This window comes from Coregonus lavaretus (genome assembly GCF_964263955.1).
Source record: "Coregonus lavaretus genome assembly, chromosome: 34".
NCBI classification, from domain to species: domain Eukaryota; kingdom Metazoa; phylum Chordata; class Actinopteri; order Salmoniformes; family Salmonidae; genus Coregonus; species Coregonus lavaretus.
The window spans coordinates 29,460,278-29,488,010 of NC_140021.1; the positions used below are offsets into that span (position 1 = coordinate 29,460,278).

Below are 27,733 nucleotides of genomic sequence, written 5' to 3' on the forward strand. Positions count from 1 at the left end.
CAAACCCCTTCACAAATGTTTCTGAACTCTATTAGGGTAATATCAAAAGTAAGTCAAGCCATTGTTTATAGGGAAAATACAAGCAGAGGAGCGAATGTAAACCATGGGTGTTAAACCGTGGGATGTTGGGTTTGAACGCACAGAGATGGACACAGAGACAGGGAGGTTCCAGTCAGAAAACACACCTTTACTGGGCAACATAAAATAAACGTAACAACAAAATAACTTAGGGCCACCTCCTCGTATTCGGTTTTGTTCCCCTCTCTCGGCTCACTGCCTGCCTCTCTTTTTTTCTCTCCCGCGGTGCTCCATTTATGGTGCCTGCACGGCTGGTTGGCACTCTCCCCTAATTGCCCCTAATTGGTGCGATCAGCATTGGGGTGCCCAGCCCGGGTACTCCCAGCAGAGGGAGCCAACATCGAGGCACGTACCTCCCCTCTATCACCAACCCCAGGGGTAGACCTCCCCCAAAAAACACACAACCCTCCCCAATTTTCTATGGGGTTGAGATCTGGAGACTGGCTAGGCCACTCCAGGACCTTGAAATGCTTCTTACGAAGCCACTCCTTCGTTGCCCGGGCGGTGTGTTTGGGATCATTGTCATGCTGAAAGACCCAGCCACGTTTCATCTTCAATGCCCTTGCTGATGGAAGGAGGGTTTCACTCAAAATCTCACGATACATGGCCCCATTCATTCTTTCCTTTACACGGATCAGTCGTCCTGGTCCCTTTGCAGAAAAACAGCCCCAAAGCATGATGTTTCCAACCCCATGCTTCACAGTAGGTATGGTGTTCTTTGGATGCAACTCAGCATTCTTTGTCCTCCAAACATGACGAGTTGAGTTTTTACCAAAAAGTTATATTTTGGTTTCATCTGACCATATGACATTCTCCCAATCCTCTTCTGGATCATCCAAATGCACTTCAGACGGGCCTGGACATGTACTGGCTTAAGCAGGGGGACACGTCTCGCACTGCAGGATTTGAGTCCCTGGCGGCGTAGTGTGTTACTGATGGTTGGCTTTGTTACTTTGGTCCCAGCTCTCTGCAGGTCATTCACTAGGTCCCCCCGTGTGGTTCTGTGATTTTTGCTCACCGTTCTTGTGATCATTTTGACCCCACGGGGTGAGATCTTGCGTGGAGCCCCAGATCGAGGGAGATTATCAGTGGTCTTGTATGTCTTCCATTTCCTAATAATTGCTCCCACAGTTGATTTCTTCAAACCAAGCTGCTTACCTATTGCAGATTCAGTCTTCCCAGCCTGGTGCAGGTCTACAATTTTGTTTTTGGTGTCCTTTGACAGCTCTTTGGTCTTGGCCATTGTGGAGTTTGGAGTGTGACTGTTTGAGGTTGTGGACAGGTGTATTTTATACTGATAACAAGTTCAAACAGGTGCCATTAATACAGGTAACGAGTGGAGGACAGAGGAGCCTCTGAAAGAAGAAGTTACAGGTCTGTGAGAGCCAGAAATCTTGCTTGTTTGTAGGTGACCAAATACTTATTTTCCACCATAATTTGCAAATAAATTCATTAAAAATCCTACTATGGGATTTTCTGGATTTTTTTTCCTCAATTTGTCTGTCATAGTTGACGTGTACCTATGATGAAAATTACAGGCCTCTCTCATCTTTTTAAGTGGGAGAACTTGCACAATTGGTGGCTGACTAAATACTTTTTTTCCCCACTGTAAATGGAACTTTCAACGTCAATTTCCAATAGTATTCTACTTAATCAGGCAAAAACTGCTGAAGGAGTCCAAAAACGTGCTGTGATGAATTTATTTTGATGATATGCCAGAAATCGTGAAAACTGACTTGCCTTGCCTACCCTATTTTCTCCTGTGTAGCTCAGTTGGTAGAGCATGGCGCTTGCAACGCCAGGGTTGTGGGTTCGGTTCCCACGGGGGGCCAGTATGAAAAATGTATGCACTCACTTAACTGTAAGTCACTCTGGATAAGAGCGTCTGCTAAAATGACTAAAATGTAAATAAAAAAGTATATTAGGCTAGAGATCTTAGAGACTTTAGGTTTCTGTGCTATCTGTGGAGTCCTGTTGGGGACTATGAAGACATATTCATTCCAATACGATCACTACACACCCTTTCCCTTAGCTTAGTTCTACAATGTTGTGGCACTCATTTCAACGAGTTGTGAGTCTTCCCTCCTGTAGACATGTGTATTGCCAACACACCCCTGTAGCACTGCACACGGATGGCCCGTGAACTTTTACCCCACAACTTTCCTCCCCTCTGCACCTCATAGTTTTCTTTTGGATTGATTGCAAGTGTCTTTGTGCCTTCACTGATTATACTTATCACTGAATATACTTTAAACCCTTGTGTACATAGCTCCAGTCTGGTGATGTTGGCCTAGGTTTCTCTAACCTGTTTCCCGTTTACACCCCCCCGTCCCCTCCCCTCCATCCCCCCCCCGGGCCGGTCTGAATGTCGTGTGTGCGTGTGTGCGCACGGTGTCGCCCCCTGCAGGTGAGCGAGGTGGAGGTGAACGGGCAGATTGAGGCAGTGTGTGAGTCCGTTTTCAGTGAGATGGAGTCTCAGGCGGTGGATGCCTTGGACCTCCCCATGTCAGGCTGTTTCCGTATGCGCAGTCACAGCTATGTCCGTGCCATCGAGAAGGGCTGCTCCCAAGACGAGGAGGACAGGGTCACCATGGTGGGGGGCAACATGAGGGCTATCTCAGCCCCCCGGACCACCACCGTCAGGACCATCCAGAGCAGCACAGGTCAGTCACACACACACACACACACACACACACACACACACACACTACGGGCCATAGTGATACAACTAAAACTTTATCTACCCTGACTGTACACTATAAAGGTGCAAGTTGGAACCAAATAAGGTTCTTGAGAGCGATGCCATAAGGGAACCATTTTAGGGTCTCTGAAGAACCACACACACACACACAAGTGGGATGGTTCTTTGAAGAACCATACAAAAATCAAACCAGAAATGTTTTGGCCATCCAGGACCGGAATTGAATAGCCCTGCTTTATAGTTTTAAACCTTATTTGCATATTTCCCAGGGTGCCTTTCGAGTGAATTCTAGAGTTACCAGTACCACATTTGACTGTTTGCTAGTCACAGGGATATGGTTGTTGCATTTATTCATTTTCAGTCCAATGCCCTTCACCAAGTGAGCTCCTAGGTGAGTATGTTGTCATTAGAATTGAATTATTTAATACAATACATATTTCATCACTCATTCTTTTTAGGGCCTAGTTTAGAAACCATGAATACCTACATTGTCCATATGTGCATATGTCTACAATGTATTATACATGTATGTAATGCATTATGTACAGTATGTACTGCTATTGACTACTAATGTAAAGGGACATTAATTGGATTAGCATTGCATGTCTTAATACACTGACAGCTTAGTCCATACACTCCCAGAGAAAAAGGTGCTATCTGGAACCTAAAAGGGTTCTTTGGCTTTCTCCATAGGATAACTCTTTGAAGAACCCTTTTTGGTTCCAGGAATAACCCTTTTGGTTCCAGGTAGAACCCTTTTGGGTTCTAAGGGTTCTACCTGGAACCCAAAAGGGTTCTGCTATGGGGACAACCAAAGAACCCTTTTGGAACCCTGTTTTTCTATGAGTGTACAGTACAGTACATCTTTAATACTGTAGACTCCTCAGCGGGAGGCAGAGGAGTTGTGATTGCAAATGACACACACACATACGCAGAGCCTCAGCACATCTATTTATAAGTATTTTAATACATATGACCTATTTTTCTTCAGAGTTAAAATATGATAAATATTAGATGCCCTCTGTGCAGAACTGTGTCTGTCTGTATCTCTGCTGGGCCTACCTTTAAGAGCTTGTTCCTGCTGATCAGGGTCTGTATGTGGCCTCCTGTCCGGCCCTTATTTGAGCTCTCTGCCTCTCGTCCAGTACAACATTGAACTAGAACATTAGTGGATGGGCTGCATGCAGTATTGATGTTAAGTGGTGTTGGCATTCCGAGTTAACTTTCTCTATTTTTTCCTCCCTATAAATTCACCATCTTCTCTGACTTACATTGTAGCCATGCAGTGAGTCAAAGCCCGAGGGCATTAATTTTTTCATGTTCCTCAGCGCTCTCTTCCTCTCCTCCCTCTCTCTCCCTCTCCCTCTGTGTAATTATCCAGATTAAAAGGCAGTTCTTTCTTTCTTCCACACAGCCAACGAGGTTACAGTCAGCTAATTAAAATATTTAGCGCAAATTGTAAGGATGGCAAAACGTGTTCAGTCAAGTTTAAGGTGCTCCTCGTGATTCAGAACAAACATTAATTTAGTGCCATTAACAATTCTGTTCTGTTGGTTCCCTGAGTTTCCCTCCCAAGGCTGCGGAGGATAATGATTTATTTTACCCTCCGTTCTATTCAAGCCAGTGGGAAGAGTATGATGTAAGGGCATCCAGAGATTCGCCACCATTGAGTTTATATAAAACAATTTGATGTTTGTGTTTCTTGTTTGGCTAATAATGATCTCTGTGAGGAAAGATTTGTAATAGGGGGCAGCACATCCCGGCCTCTAGGATGCATCCCAAATTGCACCCTATTCCCCACATAGTGCACTATTTTTGACCAGAGCCCTATGGGCCCTAGTCAAAGGTAGTGCACTATATATTAGATGTGCCATTTGGGAAACACAACTCTAGTCACAGAGGAAGAGGAAGCGAGGGGGAAAATAAAATAATGGACATCATTCATCACACAAGTGCTATTGGCACGAACCTTACTGCTGGTGGGCCAGACGTCTGGGCTGGTCTGGGAGCAGGAGACAGATAAAACATGATAAGATACAGGTGTGGAGACAGCACACTTATGTGCACATATAGTGTGAGTGTACACATACACACACACCCGCGCAGACACACACAACCTACTCCGCACCCACACACACACGTCTGACCCATATCTTAGGAGCTGCCTGGGAGTCGATCAATATTCATTTGGAGTTACTAAAGGTGATACCTCCTGCCCCAAACAGACGGACCACATGTGGTTGGTAGCTGGGTGCTGAGGGATGGCTGTCAGCAGCGGCAACAGCTGTTAGCCATTTAATTCACATCAATTTAGGGGAGTCAGATTGAGTCATGTGATCGTGTGATAACTGGAAATATGAAGCACGGTGAACCCGGAGAGCTTAATGAAAAAGCAACAAAGTTTGTTATCGACAAGAGCCTTTGGTTGTAGCTGTGCTCGGTGCTTTGAAGGGTGTTTGATTTGGTTCTGTGATCGTCAGTCTGGGTGTCAGTCATAACATTATTAAGCACTAAAAAGCCAGGCAGAGTAGGGGATTGGCCCAGATTACTGTCATGGTGCTGGTACTTTATAATTCCTCACATCTCCCCTCCTGAGTCCTCGCTCACGCTAATTAATTTTCTACATTTGTTTCCTCCTCTGTTGGAGAGGAGAGCAGAGGAGAGTTTGGGAAATCGGTGAGACCTCTTTACTGCAGGGCTTAGAGTGTGAGTCTCTCTCTTTTTCTCTCTCTACCTCTCTCTCACGTGCGTGTGTGCGCTGGCACACGTGCACATACAGGTTGCAGAGGGTGCCATGGTGTGAAGCAGACCCATGCAAATTTCAGAGATGATACATACTGTATGTGTAGCAGACTTCACTCCCCACTGAATTACAAGAATGGTAAAAGGTGTTCAGAAAGAACCTGACACATGGTCACACAGTGCTGTTGTCAGAACTTGTCCGTCAAGCCATAGCATACAAAATAGATGTCAACAATTATGTACAGTATTGTATCGAACGGTGTGGGGTTCAAACAATCTGTCTTCCAGAACGTAGGCAAACTTGCTAACCACTGCTCAAATAGGGTTCATCCACTTGTGGGGAGATCATAACCAGTCTACCGAGGCAAGGTTCGCTGCAATATGTTGTGTAGAACTAATGAATGAAGGCACATTTGACATCAAATTAAAAATGTATTCCCTCATTCAGTCTTTTAGACAGAAGCACACAGAGACTCATGTAGAGACAAAATACAATTTCTCTCTCTCTCGCTCTCTCTCTCTCCCATCCTGAGTGCTGTGAGTAGACAGTAGCCAGTAAGCAAAATTACGTTGAAAAGCCATCTTTTAGACGTATTTTCCAGACGTTGACATCATGTGCATTTCAGGTGCTGAATGAAAGGTTAGAAGACGTCTTTTCCGGACGTCGAAAATACGTCTTATACGGACGTTGAAAATACAAATTTTCCAGACATCGAAAATACGTATTTTTGGGATTATTAACATACGTTTCTTCCAGAATTTGAAATCAGGTGCATTTTAGGTGCTGAATGAAAGGTAAAAATACATATTTTCTGGACGTTGAAAATATGTAATTTATAGACATTGAAGATACATATTTTTCAGTCATTGATTCTATTGCCAAATTTCAACTGCTATACATTGTCATTTAAATTTTTGACACCTCTTAATAGGAAAGAGGAACCAACAAAACATGTATTAATTCTCCCATCTATCACATGCAATTACTTCAAGTATTTCAAAGCCTTTAAAACTGGCTATGTTCAAAGTTGTCCAACATACTGAATAAACCAACTTCTACTACAATAACATTCTGAGTAATGGTTACAGATTTTTGTTTTCTAGCTATGACTGTGATATGTTATTGTTTATCTACCGTAGTTGAATGCATTGACTGTAAGTCACTCTGGATAAGAGTATATGCTGAATGACTCAAATGTAAACGTAGAAACAAACACTTACAAAGCATGCTGGGTACTATTCTAATGAGCTCCGCCCCCAAACAAGTACAAATTCGGTCGGCGAAAGGTCCAGATCCAAATCTGAATGAATCATAGATGTCTAGGCTATGTTTCACAAGTTTGAACATCACAGTGCAGTATGGCACAGTTTAGTACAGTAGAACACAGAAGAGTACAGTACAATACGGTGTGGTACGAGTCAGTAGAGTTTTATTCAGTAGAGTACGGTACAGTACAATACAGTACACTACAGTATAGTTGAATTCAGAACTGTACAGTACAACACAGGAGAGTTTATTTCAGTAGAGTACAGTAGAGCAGCGATTCTCAACTTGTGGGTCGCAATCCAAATTTGGGTCGTGGGAGGTTTTGAATGGGTCTTGGGTGTCTGAGTAAAAAAAATAAAAAAATGAAGAAATAATCGAGTCTGAATTTAAACAACTTAGACCAGATAGAAAGTGAATAGAAATGATAATGAACTTATATTTGTAAATAATTTAATCTCTGAACAATTTTTATTCAGTCAAAGTATTTTCAATATAGAGCTATTAACAGATCTATTTTGGTTGATTTTGTGGTCTCAAACCAGTGAACTTAGGCAAAAATGTGTTATTGACAATGAAAGAGGTGGTAGTGTTGTTCCCTTGTCATATAATTGCAAAATTTACTATCAATATAACATAAAAAATATTTTTTCAGATTTTATTTTGCCGATTCTTTTTCACACTGCGAATATTGGGTCGCTGCAGAGACAACCTGGTTCAATTTGGGTCCAGAGACAAAACGAGTTGAGAACTACTGCAGTAGAGTACAGTGCAGTAGAGTACAGCAGAGTTTAATTCAGTAGAGTACAGTACAGTTCAGTAGAGTAGAGAACATTAGAGTAAAGTAGGGTACAATACAGTACACTATACTTTTCTTTACTTTACTGTACTCTACTCTACTATGCTCTACTGTACTGTACTGTACTATACTCTACTTTTCGTTACTGTACTATGTACTGTAATGTACTGTACTCTGCTGTGCTATAGTGTACTGTACTGTGCTGTCTAAAGTTGTGTACATAGATGTCTATGATTTGTTCAGATTTGGACTGGACCAATAACCAACGTCCGTGGACGTTGAAATCAAGGCCGGTCCGGACCACACCAAAAAAAGACATCCAATGCTAAGTGGGAATATTATTATTTTTGGAAGGTTATAGAAGGGGAAGAGGACCCAAACATGCTGTTTACAGTAAATATCAGTTAATACAACACCCCTGAGCAGTCAGTCAAGTTTTGACCGTGCCATGATGACCAACAAACACATGCACCTACAGTATGCATTTGTTTGCATACACTAAGGCTCAGCCACACAGAGACTCAAATCGTATCTGCATTCATCCATTTTTTGTTTTTGTCCATCGAAAGTCAAGTCAACTAAACTCAAGTCAACTATTTCCGAACTAATTGGATACAAAGACGGATAATTAGTGCACGGACAATTCATGCATCCGTCAATGGATGACCCCCATTTGAAAAACCATTGGCTCACACAAAATCTCTGTCATCATACAGACATTATGGAACATGAATTCTTTGTTATATCTATATCCTGTTCCTCCTCTGAGAGTGTTCCAGAGGAAAGCCACCCAGGAGAAGCAAGAGAAGCAGACATGTAATGGAAACCTCTCACACACAGACACAGTCACATACACAAAACACACAGACTCACAGAAATATGGAATACAAAGCTTTGACATTTCATAAGTTAGCTGCTGGGAGGCATACCGAGGACGCATACCAAATGGCGCCCTATTCCTTTTATAGTGCGCTACTTTTGACCAGGGCCGGTCAAAACTAATGCACTATAAAGGAAATAGGGTGCCATTTGGGAAACAGACAGTGAATGACAAAGTTTGTCATGGTAGTGAATATTGCATGTCGTCTGTCAAGGATGGAAGGAGGAGAAGGAAGTTGCACCACAGCAGCAGGGCATTTTGGTTCAAAGTGCAAAAACATCCCCATAAGATGCAGATACTACTTTGTCTTCAAATATGATGATTTTGTATTGCTAAGCAGAAGAAAGGAATCCAAAATAAGGGTGTATCTTTTGATCTATGCTGTTAAAAAATGCTGTGTTTCAATTGATGCTCTCTCCCACTTTAATTTTTCCTCAGTTCCTTGCGTCACAAATACCGGCATATTTCCTATATAGTGCACTGCTTTTGACCATGGCCCATAGAGCTCTGGTAAAATGTTTTGCACTATATAGTGAATAGGGTGCCATTTGGGATGCTGCCCTGGCCTGGGATAAGAATGTTGTTCCTGACATCAGCTCCTTGGGATTGGTTTAATAAAGCTGTGGCGAATCTTCCCTTAAAGCTGCGGAAAATCCATACCAATCTGATAATGTGAGGATGATTTAAACCGCCTTAAACCCCCGTCTCCTTCTACATTGGGTCGCCTCCAGTCAAATCTTACACCACTTACATCCTACATCCATCTTCACTGATCCTGGCTTGAGTCCCAAATGGCACCCTATTCCCTACATAGTGCACTACTTTTGACCAGAACCCTATTAACCTTCTTCAAAAGTAGTGCACTATATAGGGAATTGGGTGTCATTTGGGACATAGTCCTGTTCTTCTGTTTAATCTGTTTCCTACTTTGTTTTCCTACTTTTCTACGGAGCCACAACAGTAATTAAACGCGTAAAATTGCCCATTCTTTTACTGAGAGGTGACCTTCAATGAAAGCTACTTCTTAATTTTAGTCATTTAGCAGACGCTCTTATCCAGAGCGACTTACAGTTAGTGAGTGCATACATTTTCATACTGGCCCCCTTGGCCCCCCGTAGGAATCTAACCCACAACCCTGGCGTTGCAAGCGCCATGCTCTACCAACTGAGCTACACAGGGCCGGTCTAAAGTCAAGGAAATGTGCCATGGTGTATCCAACCGTCTCTCTCTCTCTTTCTCTCTCTCTCACTGTCCCCCTCCCTACTCTCTCTCTGTTTCTCTCTCTCTCTCTGTTTACCTCTATCCCCCCCCCCTCTCTGTTTCTCTCCCTGCCTCTCTCTCGCTGCTGTTTAATCCTCTCCTCAAATCCTCTGCTTTCCACTGTTAATTATCGCCTCTCGTTTTTCCAGCAACCTCTGTTTTCCAGGCTGATACTGTGAGATTGTGTGGAACGAGCTGTAGGCCTAGTTTGCATCCCAAATGGCACCCTATTCCCTATTTAGTGCACTACGTTTCAACAGGGCCCTTGTCAAAAGTAGTGCACTATATAGGGAATAGGGTGCCATTTGGGACATATCCTATGACTCATTCACACTATTTTCCTCCCCTGGTTCAACGAGATAATCTTCTTGCTGATTTTTTATTGAACTACCATGGGATTGCTGTGGCCTTGAATTAGTCAGGGGCTCTATGCCGTACTAAAATGGTGAACAAAGAAAGAGAGCTACTTTGTCACATTTCATAGCCGGTCAATGTTAATAGCCTGTGCTGGGATTGGTGTGGGCTATCCTGTGTTGGCCTGGTGTGGGCTGGCCCGTGTTGGGCTGGTGTAGGCTTCCCTGTGTTGGACTGGTGTGGGCTTGGTGTGGGCTGGCCCGTGTTGGGCTGGTGTAGGCTTCCCTGTGTTGGACTGGTGTGGGCTAGCCTGTGTTGGGCTGGTGTGGGCTTGGTGTGGGCTAGCCCGTGTTGGGCTGGTGTGGGCTAGCCCGTGTTGTGCTGGTGGAGCTTGGTGTGGGCTAGTCTGCGTTGGGCTCATGTGGGCTTGGTGTGGCTGGCCCGTGATGGTCTGGTGTAGGCTAGCTCATGTTGAACTGATGTGGGATTGGTGTCGGCTAGCCTCTGTTGGGCCTGTTGTGGGCTAACCCGAGTTGGGCTGATGTGGGTTTGGTGTGCGCGAGCCCCACATTGGGCCAATGGGGTCATGTTTGCTGAGGACATTCTCCCTTCTGTTTGTTTGGATTGATATAACTCTCTGTGTTTCAAGCCATGCTGGACATTTTTGGGAGTCACCAGCTGAAGGGCTACTTTACTTGTAGGTAGATTGGAGCGTAGGACACGTCCCATGAGTAGCTGAGCAGGGGAGTACTGCAGGCCCGTGACAGGTGTATTTCTCAGGTTCAGGAGAGCTGTATGAGGGTCAACACCTGTCTGTGCTGTCGACATGAGCATGTTTTTCTCTGACTGAATGGTCGGCTCAGCCATTCCTTTTGACTGGGGAAACCCTGGACTAGAATTAATGATTTTGAAACCCCACTCTTTTGCAAACTGAGCCATCTCAGCACTTGCAAAGGGTACATGATCTGCAATCAGTTCAGCTGCAATACTATGTCTAGCAAACACAGCTTTAAACTTTTCTATGACAGTACCTGATGTCTTGTCCGACAGCCTCAGCACCTCTGGATATTTGGAGTAGTAGTCCACTATCCGAAGGAATGAGCGTCCTTGGAACTCAAAGATATCAGCGGCGATTTTCTGCCATGGAGTGTCAGGCACTATGTGTGGTAGGAGTGGTTCCTTTTGGTTGCTGGGCAGTTTTTCTTGACAGGAAGTGCACGAATCGACCATCATTCGTACATCATCAGTGAGGCCTGGCCAATACATGAGAGATCTGGCATGCGCTAAGAAGCGTTGAATGCCATGATGTGCAATGTGGAGCCCCTTAAGTACTTCAGCTGGCTCTAAAGTCTTTGAGAATGATAATGCATTTGTTTGCCATTAGTAGTTCATCTTCAATGTAAAGAGAGTCTCTGATGTGCCAGTAGGGTTGCACTTTCAGTGGTGCACTTTTCTTCTTGTCTAGCCATCCATCTCTGTGCAGGTTCTACAGCAGCTGCATCTTTACTGTCTGCATCTGTGACTGCTCTCAGCTGTTGCACAACAGCACCCTCCAGTGGCTGATGTGTAGAGACTGCATAAATGGCTTTCTAGTCACTGAGGTCACACTCTTCATGTGTGGCAGTCTGGGGGTACAGCCCTGGATAGCGTGTCTGTTATTAACATGTCTGTACCTGGTGTGTAGATGATGTGAATGTCATATTTCTGTATTTGAAGCAGTATCCTTTGAAGACGGGCAAGCGTCTTTCCAATAGTCTTGGTGATTATAGCCTCAAGTGGTTTCAACTCTGACTGGGACACAATAGACATACTGGTGAAACCTCTTCAGTGTGAACACGATTGCCAGGAGTTATTTTTCTATCTGGACAGAGCTCTGGATGCTATAGGCTCTTTACCTTGCATCAAAACAGCTCCAGGTCCATCTATGGATGCACCAGCTTGTATTTAAATCTCTTCCTGTGGATTGAAGAATTTCAGCAGTGGAGATGGCTTTTTTCAGTCTCTCCTGTGCTGCTTGTTGTTCTGGGTGCCACTGCCATGCCATGTCCTTCCAGAGGAGCATTCTGAGTGGTGCAGTGAGCGTAGTTTCATCTTGGATCTACTGGGTTAGGAAAAGTGTCATACCCAGTAACCTCTGTAGACCTTTTCTGTCTTCTGGTGGGGGCATCTGTGTGATTGATGTCACCTTGGAGTTGTCTGCTTTAACCCCGTCTGCGCTGATGATGTGCCCCATGTACTTCACTTCACTCACCATGTATTGTATCCTGTCAGCATTGAACTTGAAATTCAGACGGATAGCTCTGTCCATCACATGCTCGTCTTTGGTGGCTGCTGCAATTATCATGTAATCTGCAATTACATAGACACCATCAATGTCACCAAAACTCTGAGTTAATCTGCTGAAATACCTCGCTGGCACTTTTTATGCCAAAAGGTAAGCGATTAAACCGGTACCTCCCCCATGGGGTATTGAATGTGCAGAGATCAGCTGATTCCTCATCCAGCTTGATTTGCCAATACCCCTCCTTCTCATCTAGGATAGTGAAGATCTTCTTGCCTGCTAGTTTGCATTGCACATCCTCTGAGGTGGGAATGGAGAAGTGTTGGAGCTGTATGGCCTTGTTCAGGTCCTTAGGATCCAAACACACGCTAAGAGAGACATTTTTATTTCCTGTTATGACTGGGCTACTTACCCACGCTGTTGGTTTTGTTACTTTGCTGACCACACCCCTCTGCTCTTCATTGTCCAATGTCTCTTTCAGCCTGTCAAGCACAGCAAATGGCATTTTCCTACATCCATGAACAACAGGAGGGACTTTTGGATCAATGTAGATGTGGTGCTGGCCTGGAAACTCACAGAGTCCTTTAACTACAGAGGCATAGCTCTTGAGTAGTTCTTCCTTGGAGCATGGCACGCAACTGTCCCTGACCAGTTTTCTGATGAGGTCAAGCTGCACACAGGCCTCTCTCCCTAGTAGTGGTGTGTCAAATGCATCTGTAACATCGAACTGTAGAAGGGCTTGTTTGTGCCGCGTGTGCACTTGCAATGTCATGATACCCGTTGGTTTAATGCGGGTGCCTCCATAGGCTATGAATACAGTCTCAGTCTCTTTCACTTTGAATTGCTTGGGCAATTTGTCTGCTATTGCTTGTGGGAGCACATTGGCTTCAGTTCCTGTGTCTAACTTAAAGCTGACCGTCTGTCCCCCATACGCAAGTTTGTGTGCCAGCCAGCATCTTTTTTGTGTGCTTGTGTCACTGCACCTATGAAAAAAATGTCAAATTCTTTGACCTCTGTTTTAACAGGAGCAACATCTGTCCCTGACCTACACACAGCTGCAAAGTGATTTCTCTTGCCACACTTTTTACACTCAACATTGAATGCAGGACACTATCGTGTCGCGTCGAATGCTGGTGCTCATTGCTGTCAAACAAAGGAGTCCGCTCATACTGAACCTGGATCATAAGTTTTATTTATATCACAAGCTTTCAGCATGAGTTACAGACTTGCAGGGTCTGGAGAAACAGCGTCCCAAACATAATCTGTCTGTTTCTGACCCCCTCTTTGTCTAGCTCATACTTATAAACAATGGCAGAATATGGGTTGCTCCCTCTTCCGTCCAATCACCGGTCTCCCCTGGGGCGTCACCCTACAACTGCTACTTTTGAACAAAGATAAACATATTTTCTTTGTCCCTCTAGAATAGTCATAATCTTTAATACACTACAACACCTCTTTGGTTTGTGTGTTTTTCCACATTTGCCACAAGTCTTTGCCTGCTGCTCGCTGGTTGAGCACGTGGCCTGCCTTTGTTCTGACTGTGCCCGTAATTGATTAACATGGCGGCCCTTATTTCCATCACATGCACAAACTGTTCTGTGCTATTGCTAGCTGACATAGCTTTAGCCTGAGCTGATGTAACTTATTTTGCACGGCAAACATCTATGGCCTTAGCTAGGGTTAAATCTGAACTGGAGAGTCGTTTCTCTCTTAGTCCATTATATGTGACGCTAAACACTATTTTGTCCCTTAGCATTAGATCCTCAGTGTCTTTGAACTCACAGCTGCGTGCTCTCAGTCTCAGTTTGGTTATAAACTTGTCAATACCTGCCTGTTCATTGAACTTGTGTGCCCAACACTAATGTCTTTCGAACACAGTATTCCTGCGTGGTGCAGAGTAGTTTTCAAACGCTTTCATCACCTCGGCCAGTTTCTTGTTTTCCGGGTCGGCATATGTGATATATATGTTGTATATATGTTGTATATCTCCAGCAAGTTTTCGCCGATGCAGTGCAGCAAAACTGCTATTTTCCTTAGCCTCTGGCTTGTCATTTAGCCCACTGGCTATGTAGTACAAGTTCCGTTTTTGTTCCCATTTCTGCCTATTTTCTGCAAGGTTTCCAGTCAATAACAACGGAGATGGTGGTGTAAACGACTGCATTGCTGCGAATCCCAAGCTTGATAGCTAACCATATCAAAGTATGTTGTTTCACTCACATTAGTGTTAGCCTGCTAACTGGCAACTCGTTTTAGTAGTCTGCTGGTGAAGTCCACAGCTAGCACTGGATTTTTATCCTCCGTTTTTTTGTTGAATCTTCTGCCACCATGTCGTGCTCTAAATGGCACGGTATAATTAGCTTGACAATGGAGACTGAAGTACTATTACTTTTAGCTTTACATCTGAAGCACGGTAAGAATTAACACTGCATGCAGGCACACTTCAAACTGCAAGACCGCTCATTTACATATTCCCTTGACCTTCAACCTCAAGAGTGATACTGATTGGCTGTTAAACACAAGGGAGTTGTGGACTATCATTAGATCCATATATTACAATAGTTATGAGATATTGTTGCCAATAGGGTTTAGAGAAAATGCTTTTAATCTGATCTGCTGTATGAACATGGAGCTAGGCCTTTAAAATATCCTTTTAGAGTCAATGCTATGATGAGTCATGAGGAAAATCAATTGACAGAAGAGCTGGTATTTGTAGTGATGGGAAACCAAGGCTTTCTGAAGGCTTCGGAGCGTTCACCAAATTGTGACGAAAGTCGGTTAATTACTCGGAGCTTCATTATTGGTTCACAATGCACATTAGTGACATCTGCTGGTCAGCAATAAAAAGCAGCGTGTGATTATCAGATTAAATGTATTTTTTCCACTGTTTTCATCAAAACTACTAAAGTCGTTGGCCTTAGTAGACTATAATCAGTTGGAACACCAAGTTTACATCATGCTTCAAAAATGGAATCTATGGCATTATTTAGGATGCTTAAGACAGAAGCTTATACTGTACAAAATAAAACATTATTTGAACAACAGTGCAGAATGTGGGGTTTCACATGAAACAATTTTCAAAATAGAGCTCTGAAATCAAACATAACATCACTAGGTATTTGAGGTCAAAGCTGGTCAGTCAGCGCGAGGAGGGCAGAGGGGCGCAGCGTTGGCACTGCTCACTGCTGCGCGCCCATCCTGAAATCGAATCATAGGCTACACGAGGAAGCGAGAGGGCAAGCACCGCCACCCCATCAAAGAAGCTGTAGTTTGAGAGAGTGAAACGCCCTATATCTGATGCTGTTCCCGTTCCTTTTACCGTATATCTGTAACTTGTTCCGTATGTGTGACCACTGGATACGAGTTTGTGAGTAGACTAATGTCTCTTCTTCCTTTCTACCAATGAATGAGTTGTGTTTCTTCTGCCACGCTTGTGTGATTGTGCCAGCCAGAGATGGCCTCGCGCCCATCCTACATCCTCATGCTTGATGAGAAGAGCATAAACAAAGGACTTGGCTTGTGATATGACATTGATATGAATAATGTTAATGTTTGTATGCCATGTGGACCTTTTGCATGACAACAACATGACTATAACATTATAATATAATAATAATAATAATAATGTTCAAGTATTATCCTTCTAGCTTGATTTGCTATGTCAATGGACTGTTATTATACAGTTATTGTCACAGTTATAAGTTTGGCTATAGGTGTGCTGTGTGTTAGTCAACAAATTATTTGTCCCCAAATATGAAAATATGTTATGGGCATAGTGTGAGAACCTTCCATAGTGAAAGTGCAGTGCCATTCTGGTCAGCCCAGATATTTTGAACTGTTTCCAGCTCCCAGTCTATTATTGTGACTTTTTATTTGAGTAACTTATATATTTGATGTGGGATAGCAGGTGTACAACACACCTGCCTGGCACCATTTCACACATTTTACTACAGAACCATGTACACAGAGACAAGCCCTGAAATAGCATATGAACAAATAGGACACAGCCTATAGGGTCCATTTTAGCTTTGACATGCATGGAAAGTGACATAGACAGCAAGGGGAGGGGACTTTCTGGCATTACAAAGCAAAACCTTATGGGAAACCAGGTCAGCCAGCCCGGCGTCAGTTGCTGGATGGAGCAAGGCATGATGGGATAGGTGATGGGTCAAGGGTCCCATCCATGTGACAGACATGACGTCTGCACCCCTCACCCGGCAGCCCTTCCTCTGTCCCCTCCCTGGGCCATCTGTGAATGAGTCATAGGTTGTGTCTTAAATGGCACTCTATTCCCTATTTAATGCCCTACGCTTGACCAGGGCCAATAGGGATCTGGTCAAAAGTAACGCACTATATAGAGTGCAAATTGGTTCGCAACTATGCACGTCATTCAGCCTAGTCACGGCAGCGATGCCAGCTATGCTGCCAGGGCCAGCCCACTAACCCGCTACCTTTATCTCTATTTCGGGACAGGCCCACTACCCTCCCTCCATACCCAGCTCCACATGTGTGGGTCATCCTCTCATAGATACACATACCTCACGCTGGCTGATCAAACCTGCTTGTATAGGAGGCAATGGAGCATGTTCCAGTCACATATGTCGACTATAAATAAGACTGGGTAACACTTTCTATGAAGAACATACATGACGTACGTACAGCATATCTGTTTCATAATAACCTAATGTAGCAGGTGTAGAAAGACGCCTGAGCGGAGTCCCCACTTCCATTTTTCAGGGGAAACGGAAGTTAGGTTGAAAATACTGTACCCTTGAAAACCGGCAACACCCGCTTTCTGCCAACGCCGCTAAGAGTGATGTCATAACACATTATATATGTTTATTATAAGGCATTATAGAGGATGTTATAAAGCATTATACATATATGTACTTCATAGAAAGTGTTACCTAAGTCTGGATACATTTTCTATGACAGGTAGATTGAGTATTGTCTACAGTCAGTTTAGTGCAGTGTGGGTAGACAAATATTTGTAGGATTGTGTAGTCTGGTATTACAAAGGCAATGAGATTGGCCTATGGGCTATTGCAGTTTGTTGATATTCTGAGGAAGTTATGCTACTCTCATTGTGTTGTTGAGGTGCTGAGGTCTTACAGTATGTAAACAGTAAGCCGTCATATGTCTGTCCGTGTGAATAAAGGGTCTTGTAGTGGAATATATCCAGATAATTCAGCCAAAGCCACTGCCTGGTCTGCTCCATCAGTCTCCATGGAGAGTAATGTTTTTAGCCTTGAATGACTTCCTCTGGGTGGAGTGGACTTGACCTCTCTGTAAAACACATCTCTCTCTCTCTCTCTCTCTCTCTCTCTCTCTCTCTCTCTCTCTCTCTCTGTTGGTCTCTCCTTGTACATGTCTTTCTGTCTCTCTTTCTCTTGCTGTCTCTCTCTCTGTCTCTCTCGTTCTCTCTCTCGTTCTCTCTCTCTCTCTCTCTCTCTCTCTCTCTCTCTCTCTCTCTCTCTCTCTCTGTTGGTCTCTCCTTGTACATGTCTTTCTGTCTCTCTTTCTCTTGCTGTCTCTCTCTCTCTGTCTCTCTCGTTCTCTCTCTCTCTCTCTCTCTCTCTCTCTCTCTCTCTCTCTCTCTCTCTCTCTCTCTCTCTGTCTCTCTCTCGTTCTCTCTCTTGCACTCTCTGTCGGTCTCTCCTCGTACTGTACATGTCTTTCTCTGTCTCTGTCTGTCTCTCTCCCTCCCTCCCTCCAAACAGTCCTCACATATGTGATAGCAACTCTACACTGTAGCTTTGACCATGCCTACAAACATCAACATTTTTATTTGTACTCCTGTCATATATTCTAATTGGCCTACATGTTATGCATTGTCGTATTTAATGATAGTGATCATCTGTGTTTGCTTCAGTATTATATGGTGCATCGATCAGCTACATGTCTTATTGATTTTCTCTTTCCTTTTTCCTGTTTCTGTTTCCTGTTCTGTTTCCTGGTGTACAGAGCTTATCTCTGCATACACAGTTCCAGTGGTCCCTAGGGTCTAATGGACTAGAGTCTGTGTGTGTCTACTGAGCTCTGCATGTCTAGCCACCACTGATAACATTGCAAGCTTGAAAGAGTGGAGGTACATAGCATAGTTGGGGTCAATTCCTTTTCATTTCAGTCGATATAGGAAGTAAACAGAAATTCAAATTATTCTAAATATTTCTTTTAAGAGAAGAAAATGAGTTATTTGTGATCATGTGACCTCCGAGGAAAAACTCTGGGACCATTCCAAGGTCCAGTCATGTTGATAGACTGATTTCCACCATCAATTTTGAAGCCTTTCCAAAACTATTGCCATAGCGCCTTAGTCACTGAACAGAAAGGAGATGGTGTTGAGAGAGGTTGGGATAAAGTGCTGAGCCCGTTTTCATAAAGCTTCTCAGAGTAGGACTGCTGATCTCGGATCAGTTTAGCCTTTTAGATCATAATGGACCTGATCCTAGATCAGTACTACTACTCTGAGACACTTTATGAATAGGAGCCATGAACCATAACCTGACACATCAGATCCTCTCTAAGAATATTAAATGTATGATTTAAATGCGGAAATGCACTTTTTTTCCCCAAGACGATGCCCATAGCTTACCCATGATGTTGCATAACGATTAAAGTCAATAAGTCATCATTTTAGTCAAAGTATGATATTATTAGGAGTTGAAGTGGGAAATCCAAAGTGGTAACTTCGGATATTTTATGTGATATGACGTGCTAATACTTTTCAGACTATGTTTTTCTTCAGGGCTGGGTCTTACTTGAATGTTAACACCCAACAGCATGCCATTGTTTATTAATCAGAAACACCTGTAAAGTTATTCCTCTGCGCGAGTCGCGACTGAGCTGAGCACTACAATAGATAATCTTTGGATGAGCCAATCAGCTTTTCACCATTGCCTACAATTGGCCGCCTGAGCCATAGAGCAAATTAAAACTAGGGTGTGCATGTTTTTGCACCCCAAAATATTTCACCAGCAAATTATCATATTCCATTGTATAATTTGACAAGTTTCACTTATATTTTAGCTAGTGTGTATAAAAAAAATATAGCACCATTTTATAAATTGTAAAATTGTGTGTGATATGATTGCATTTTGGAACCCCACTCCCCCCGTCTCCCCAAGATGAATGATTTTGACCACTCTCCAGTGCTTTGATTGGTGCAGCTAGAAATCACCAAGTGTCTATCCTATAATGAAAAGGCACGCACGAAAGAAGATTTCACAAACGTGTTTATCTATTTTTTGTGCTGTTGCTATTTGTGCTGTTGCTATATTTGTATTGTTTTGTGTCCGATGTACTCAGGGTGTTGTTTCATGTCACATAGGAAAATTCAGAATAGGCGTGGCATTGCCCTCTGGTGGGAGCCTTTAACAACTGTAATGGATTTGAAGCTACATTAAGTGCTTAGTGAACGCCTAAGCCCAAACATTGATGGCAGGTTGCGGAGAAGGGATAGGCCTCTATCTAAACCATGGGGAATCATCCTGTATTTCATCTAACATTGGTATTCTCACATGTTATTTGCAGCCTACAAATTACTCATTGGTGACTTCATCCTGAGACTGAGTAATAGGTAGCATCCCAAGTGGCACCCTATTCCCTACATAGCGCACTACTTTTGACCAGGGCCCATCCGGCCATAGGGCTCAAAAGTAGTGCACTATATAGGGAACAGGGTGCCATTTGGGAGACAACCATAGTCAAACCTGTGTACAATTATGCAACGGCACGGTTTTCATGATTAGCTCCTGCTGGAGAAATAATTGTCTTGATACTGAGGATTTTATGTAATATTTCCCCCCCTTTTGAAATATTTATATGACTGCAGCCTTTTTTGTCACAGATAGACTCTTATGAGGCGTTTAGTTTTTTAAAAATTAAGTAATGACTGCATTGCTCGAGGAGTTGTATCATGGTGTGTACAACATTGGCAGCTAAGAGCTGAATTGCAGTGTGCCTCAATACCTAAATAAATAAATAAATAAATTAATACAGATAATTAAATTCAGATAAAGATATGAACTCAGATGAAGAAATTGAACTTTTGCTTTTGCCCTATTGTTAGAATGTTTCACCACTAGATGGGGCTCACTCTCTTCTCATTCTGAAGCACAGAACTGTTACTAGTGGGAGTAAGATTTATCTTACTAGGTGGGATGTGCATCAGAGAGAGAGAGAGAGAGAGAGAGAGAGAGAGAGAGAGAGAGAGAGAGAGAGAGAGAGAGAGAGAGAGAGAGAGAGAGAGAGAGAGAGAGAGAGAGAGAGAGAGAGAGAGAGAGAGAGAGAGAGAGGAGAGAGAGAGAGAGAGAGAGAGAGAGAGAGGTCAATAATGAGCTGTTTCTGGAATGCCTCTCACACCCCCATTAATGCCTCACACCTTGTCAGCATCCCAAATGGCACCTTATTCCCTATATAGTGCACTACTTTTGAAACCGCATCCCTTGTGGCTCTGCTTGGCGCTAACCGCTACCGCTAGCAACCCACACACAGCCTCCATCCACCTACCTACCTACTGCCTCAGTGTTTCCTGTGATTACAGGGGCCGATAAAGCAGAGTTTTACCAGTGGCGGTAGGTAGGTGTCACTGGATCAAAGCTAAGTGGAATCCGTCTACATGGCATCATTCAAAGACTTACAGCACTGCTGCTCAAGACTGTGCTGTCTCTCTTTCGCGTTTTCTTTTTCTCGCTCTCTCTCAGTTCAATTCAATAGACTTTATTGACATGGCAAGTTAAATTACTTACTGGCCCTACTTATTGTCAAAGTATACATACAGTACCAGTCAAAAGTTTGGACACATCTACTCATTCAAGGGTTTTTCTTAATTAGTAACCAACATTTTTTTAAACAAATCAAAATATATTTATATTTCAGTTTCTTCAAAGTAGCCACCCTTTGCCTTGATGACAGCTTTGCACACTCTTGGCATTCTCTCAACCAGTTTCATAAGGTAATCACCTGGATTGCATTTCAATTAACAGGTGTGCCTTGTTAAAAGTTAATTTGTGGAATTGCTTTCCTTCTTAATGCATTTGTGCCAATCAGTTGTGTTGTGACAAGGTAGGGGTGGTACACAGAACATTTGGTAAAAGACAGAGTCCATATTATGGCAAGAACAGCTCAAATAAGCAAAGAGAAACGACAGTCCATCATTACTTTAAGATATGAAGGTCAGTCAATCTGGAAAATTTCAAGAACTTTGAAAGTTTCTTCAAGTGCAGTCGCAAAAACCATCAATCGCTATGATGAAACTGGCTCTCATGAGGACCGCCACAGGAAAGGAAGACCCAGAGTTACCTCTGCTGCAGAGGATATGTTCATTAGAGTTACCAGCCTCAGAAATTTCAGCCCAAATAAATGCTTCAGTTCAAGTAACAGACACATCTCAACATCAACTGTTCAGTGGAGACTGCTTGAATCAGGCCTTCATAGTCGAATTGCTGCAAAGAAACCACTACTAAAGGACACCAATAAGAAGAAGAGACTCGCTTGGGCCAAGAAACACGAGCAATGGACATTAGACCGGTGGAAATCTGTCCTTTGATCTGGAGTCCAAATTGGAGATATTTGGTTCCAACCGCTGTGTCTTTGTGAGACGCAGTGTAGGTGAATGGATGATTTCCGCATGTGTAGTTCCCACCATGAAGCATGGAGGAGGAGGTGTGATGGTGTGGGGGTGCTTTGCTGGTGACACTGTCAGTGATTTATTTAGAATTCAAGGCACACTTAACCAGCATGGCTAGCACAGCATTCTGCAGCGATACACCATCCCAACTGGTTTGGGCTTAGTGGGACTATCATTTGTTTTTCAACAGGACAATGACCCAAATCACACCTCCAGTCTGTGTAAGGACTATTTTTACAAAGAAGGAGTGTGATGGAGTGCTGCATCAGATAGGCCTCCACAATTACCCGACCTCTAACCAATTGAGATGGTTTGGGATGAGTTGGACTTCAGAGTGAAGGAAAAGCAGCCTCGGCATATGTGGGAACTCCTTCAAGACTGTTAGGAAAGCTTTCCAGGAGAAGCTGGTTGAGAGAATGCCAAGAGTGCGCAAAGCTGTCATCAAGGCAAAGGGTGGCTACTTTAAAGAATCTAAAATATACACTGCTCAAAAAAATAAAGGGAACACTTAAACAACACAATGTAACTCCAAGTCAATCACACTTCTGTCCACTTAGGAAGCAACACTGATTGACAATAAATTTCACATGCTGTTGTGCAAATGGAATAGACAACAGGTGGAAATTATAGGCAATTAGCAAGACACCCCCAATAAAGAAGTGGTTCTGCAGGTGGTGACCACAGACCACTTTCAGTTCCTATGCTTCCTGGCTGATGTTTTGGTCACTTTTGAATGCTGGCGGTGCTTTCACTCTAGTGGTAGCATGAGACGGAGTCTACAACCCACACAAGTGGCTCAGGTAGTGCACCTCATCCAGGATGGCACATCAATGCGAGCTGTGGCAAGAAGGTTTGCTGTGTCTGTCAGCGTAGTGTCCAGAGCATGGAGGCGCTACCAGGAGACAGGCCAGTACATCAGGAGACGTGGAGGAGGCCGTCTCCTGCAGGACCGCTACTCCGCCTTTGTGCAAGGAGGAGCAGGAGGAGCACTGCCAGAGCCCTGCAAAATGACCTCCAGCAGGCCACAAATGTGCATGTGTTTGCTCAAATGGTCAGAAACAGACTCCATGAGGGTGGTATGAGGGTCCGACGTCCACAGGTGGGGGTTGTGCTTACAGCCCAACACCGTGCAGGACATTTGGCATTTGCCAGAGAACACCAAGATTGGCAAATTCGCCACTGGCGCCCTGTGCTCTTCACAGATGAAAGCAGGTTCACACTGAGCACATGTGACAGACGTGACAGAGTCTGGAGACGCCGTGGAGAACATTCTGCTGCCTGCAACATCCTCCAGCATGACCAGTTTAGCAGTGGGTAAATCATGGTGTGGGGTGGCATTTCTTTGGGGGGCCGCACAGCCCTCCATGTGCTCGCCAGAGGTAGCCTGACTGCCATTAGGTACTGAGATGAGATCCTCAGACCCCTTGTGAGACCATATGCTGGTGCGGTTGGCCCTGGGTTCCTCCTAATGCAAGACAATGCTAGACCTCATGTGGCTGGAGTGTGTCAGCAGTTCTTGCAAGAGGAAGGCATTGATGCTATGGACTGGCCCGCCCGTTCCCCAGACCTGAATCCAATTGAGCACATCTGGGACATCATGTCTCGCTGCATCCACCAACGCCACGTTGCACCACAGACTGTCCAGGAGTTGGCGGATGCTTTAGTCCAGGTCTGGGAGGAGATCCCTCAGGAGACCATCCGCCACCTCATCAGGAGCATGCCCAGGCGTTGTAGGGAGGTCATACAGGCACGTGGAGGCCACACACACTACTGAGCCTCATTTTGACTTGTTTTAAGGACATTACATCAAAGTTGGATCAGCCTGTAGTGTGGTTTTCCACTTTAATTTTGAGGGTGACTCCAAATCCAGACCTCCATGGGTTGATACATTTGATTTCCATTGATAATTTCTGTGTGAATTTGTTGTCAGCACATTCAACAATGTAAAGAAAAAAGTATTTAATAAGATTATTTCATTCATTCAGATCTAGGATGTGTTGTTTAAGTGTTCCCTTTGTTTTTTTGAGCAGTGTATATTTTGTAACACGTTTTTGGTTACTACATGATTCCATATGTGTTATTTCATTATTTTGATGTCTTCACTATTATTCTACAAGGTAGAAAATAGTAAAAATAAAAAATAAACATTGAATGTACTCCCGAGTGGCGCAGTGGTCTAGCTAGCTGTGCCACTAGAGATCCTGGTTCGAATCCAGGCTCTGTCGTAGCTGGCCGTGATCGGGAGACCCATGGGGCGACACACAATTGGCCCAGCGTCGTCCAGGGTAGGGGAGGGAATGGCCGGCAGGGATGTAGCTCAGTTGGTAGAGCATGGCGTTTGCAACACCAGGGTTGTGGGTTCGTTTCCCACGGGGGGCCAGTATACAAAAAATATAAATAATGTATGCACTCACTAACTGTAAGTCGCTCTGGATAAGAGCGTCTGCTAAATTACTAAAATGTAAATGTATAGATGTGTCCAAACTTTGACTGGTACTGTATAATAAAAATCCCTCTCTCTCTCACACACACACACACACACACACACACACAGCCTTGTGGGGACTCAATCAAAATCATTTTTACCCTAACCCTAGCTCCTTAACGTAATTCTAACCCTAACACTAATTCTAACTGTAACCCTAAACCCCATAGAAATAGCATTTGACCTCGTGGGGACTAACAAAATGTCCCCAGTTGGTCATAAAAAATCAGTTAACTATTCATAGTTAAACATATCCACACACGCACACGCACGCACACATACAGTTGAAGTCGGAGGTTTACATACACTTAGGTTGGAGTCATTAAAACTCGTTTTTCAACCACTCCACAAATGTCTTGTTAATGAACTATAGTTTTGTCAAGTCGGTTAGGACATCTACTTTGTGCATGACACAAGTAATTTTTCCAACAATTCTATACAGACAGATTATTTCACTTATAATTCACTGTATCACAATTCCAGTGGGTCAGAAGTTTACATACACTAAGTTGACTGTGCCATTAAACAGCTTGGAAAATTCCAGAAAATGATGTCATGGCTTTAGAAGCTTCTGATAGGCTAATTGACATCATTTGAGTCAATTGGAGGTGTACCTGTGGATGTATTTCAAGGCCTACCTTCAAACTCAGTGCCTCTTTGCTTGACATCATGAGAAAATCAAAAGAAATCAGCCAAGGCCTCAGAAAACGAATTGTAGACCTCCACAAGTCTGGTTCATCCTTTGGGAGCAATTTCCAAATGCCTGAAGGTACCACGTTCATCTGTACAAACAATAGTACGCAAGTATAAACACCATGGGACCACGCAGCCGTCATACCGCTCAGGTAGGAGACGCGTTCTGTCTCCTAGAGATGAACATACTTTGGTGTGAAAAGTGCAAATCAATCCCAGAACAACAGCAAAGGACCTTGTGAAGATGCTATAGGAAACAGGTACAAAAGTATTTATATCCACAGTAAAACGAGTCCTATATCGACATAACCTGAAAGGCCGCTCAGCAAGGAAGAAGCCACTGCTCCAAAACCGCCATAAAAAAGCCTGACTACGGTTTGCAACTGCACATAGGGACAAAGATCGTACTTTCTGGAGAAATGTCCTCTGGTCTGATGAAACAAAAATAGAACTGTTTGGCCATAATGACCATCGTTATGTTTGGAGGAAAAAGGGGGTAGCTTGCAAGCCGAAGAACACCATCCCAACCGTGAAGCACGGGGGTGGCAACATCATGCTGTGGGGGTGCTTTGCTGCAGGAGGGACTGGTGCACTTCACAAAATAAATGGCATCATGAGGAAGGAAAAATATGTGGATATATTTAAGCAAAATCTCAAGACATCAGTCAGGAAGTTAAAGCTTGGTCGCAAATGGGTCTTCCAAATGAACAATGACCCCAAGCATACTTCCAAAGTTGTGGCAAAATGGCTTAAGGACAACAAAGTCAAGGTATTGGAGTGGCCATCACGAAGCCCTGACCTCAATCCTATAGAAAATGTGTGGGCAGAACTGAAAAAGCGTGTGCGAACAAGGAGGCCTACAAACCTGACTCAGTTAAACCAGCTCTGTCAGGAAGAATGGGCCAAAATTCACCCAACTTATTGTGGGAAACTTGTGGAAGGCTACCCGAAACATTTGACCCAAGTTAAACAATTTAAAGGCAATGCTACCAAATACTAATTGAGTGTATGTAACCTTCTGACCCACTGGGAATGTGATGAAATAAATAAAAGCTGAAATAAATAATTCTCTCTACTATTATTCTGACTTTTCACATTCTTAAAATAAACTGGTGATCCTAACTGACCTAAGACATGGAATTTTTACTAGGATTAAATGTCAGGAATTGTAAAAAATTGAGTTTAAATGTATTTGGTTAAGGTGTATGTAAACTTCAGACTTCAACTGTACATACGTACATAGACAAGAACACTTGCTCCATAAAGTTCTTAAAATTAAACTCTTTATGACAATACATTACATTTCTCATAAGACCTTATTTTGAGGCCTAGCTTTACCCTAATACAGTAGCCTGAAGCTCATGTTTTACAGGCCACTTCAGGTCTGCAAGTAAGGTTGCAAAAATCCAGTAACTTTCCCAAAATTCCCAGATTTTCAAAACATCCTGGTTGAAGGATTTCCAGGAATCTTCCAAATGGGATTTCTGGAAAACTTGGGAAAATTTACCAGAATTTGGAACCCTGCCTGAAAGTAACATTATACTGGCTTTTAAAGTAATGTGTAATTCCTATTAGAATCCAGCCATAATTAGGAAATCTAACATTTCTATTCACCCACAACCTGCATTCATAATGGAATAGTGTGAGGAGACTACCTCAACCATTTAAACTGGAACAGTTGGATTATTGGATTCGTTTAGGACAATGTATGTTATTTATCTTTGTGTAGCATAAGATTAATCAATCAATCACTCAATGTACTGTACTCAAAACACAGATATTAAAGAGAATTCTCAAATAATCTACCTGCAATAGAGCATGCTAGCAAAATAGTTATTTTTTTATCATAACTTTAAAACATATAGTTGATGTGACTTCCCATTTAGTTTTGAGTCAGTACCACATAACATTTTTAAGTAATAATGACTTTTCATTGACTTTGAATTCAATTTGCTAGAAGTATTTGAGTTAAAAATGCCTTGGGGTTTACAGTGAAGTACCAGGACATTTTAGCCCAAAACCTGGACATAAAACATTTTTGAAAAAGGCTGTCTGTGTGTTTGTGTCTCTGTCTCATCTGTGTGTGTTCGCACATGCGTATACACAAAACCGCTCTGTGTCTCTGTGTGTGCGTGGCTCTTCTAATTGCAGATGTGGGATCATGCTGTAACTCCACACTCTTTCTGGGTAAACTGTGATTTGTCTATCTCTATTCCTGTACTGGGAGAGATAAATCTTTCTCATGCTCGTGTGTCAAACACTCAGTAATTACTTCTACCCTGTCACGACTGTCTGAGAATGTGAGCCAGTGGGAACTTGCACTGTCCCTCTCAGATGGGAAACCTCCACTCTGAGTCTCTTTGATATTCACCCTCAGTGAACTCTATAAAAACATAATTGTCAACTTATCATGAGTTGGATTTTAGAAACACTTTTTTCGATTTTAGAATTCATAGTCCAGTTGTTTGATATTGACCCTCTGTGAACTGTATAAAACATTAATGTTCTTTGACTTTTTATGGACTTTTTTAGATTTTAGAATTCATAGTGCTGTATTTACGTTTTCTC

The 27,733-nt window shown here is 43.2% G+C and overlaps 1 protein-coding gene across 2 annotated transcripts in view; it reads left to right on the forward strand.

Moving 5' to 3' along the window:
- Positions 1–27,733, forward strand: part of LOC311109109 (disks large-associated protein 1-like) — a gene marked incomplete at both ends in the record, with an annotated part of 109,948 nt that overhangs the window by 53,998 nt on the left and 28,217 nt on the right. For both annotated transcript variants that reach the window (XM_084151917.1, XM_084151918.1), the window contains one exon: positions 2,486–2,741. In XM_084151917.1, the coding sequence (XP_084008043.1) occupies positions 2,486–2,741 (256 nt within the window). The remainder of the gene's footprint in view (positions 1–2,485; positions 2,742–27,733) is intronic.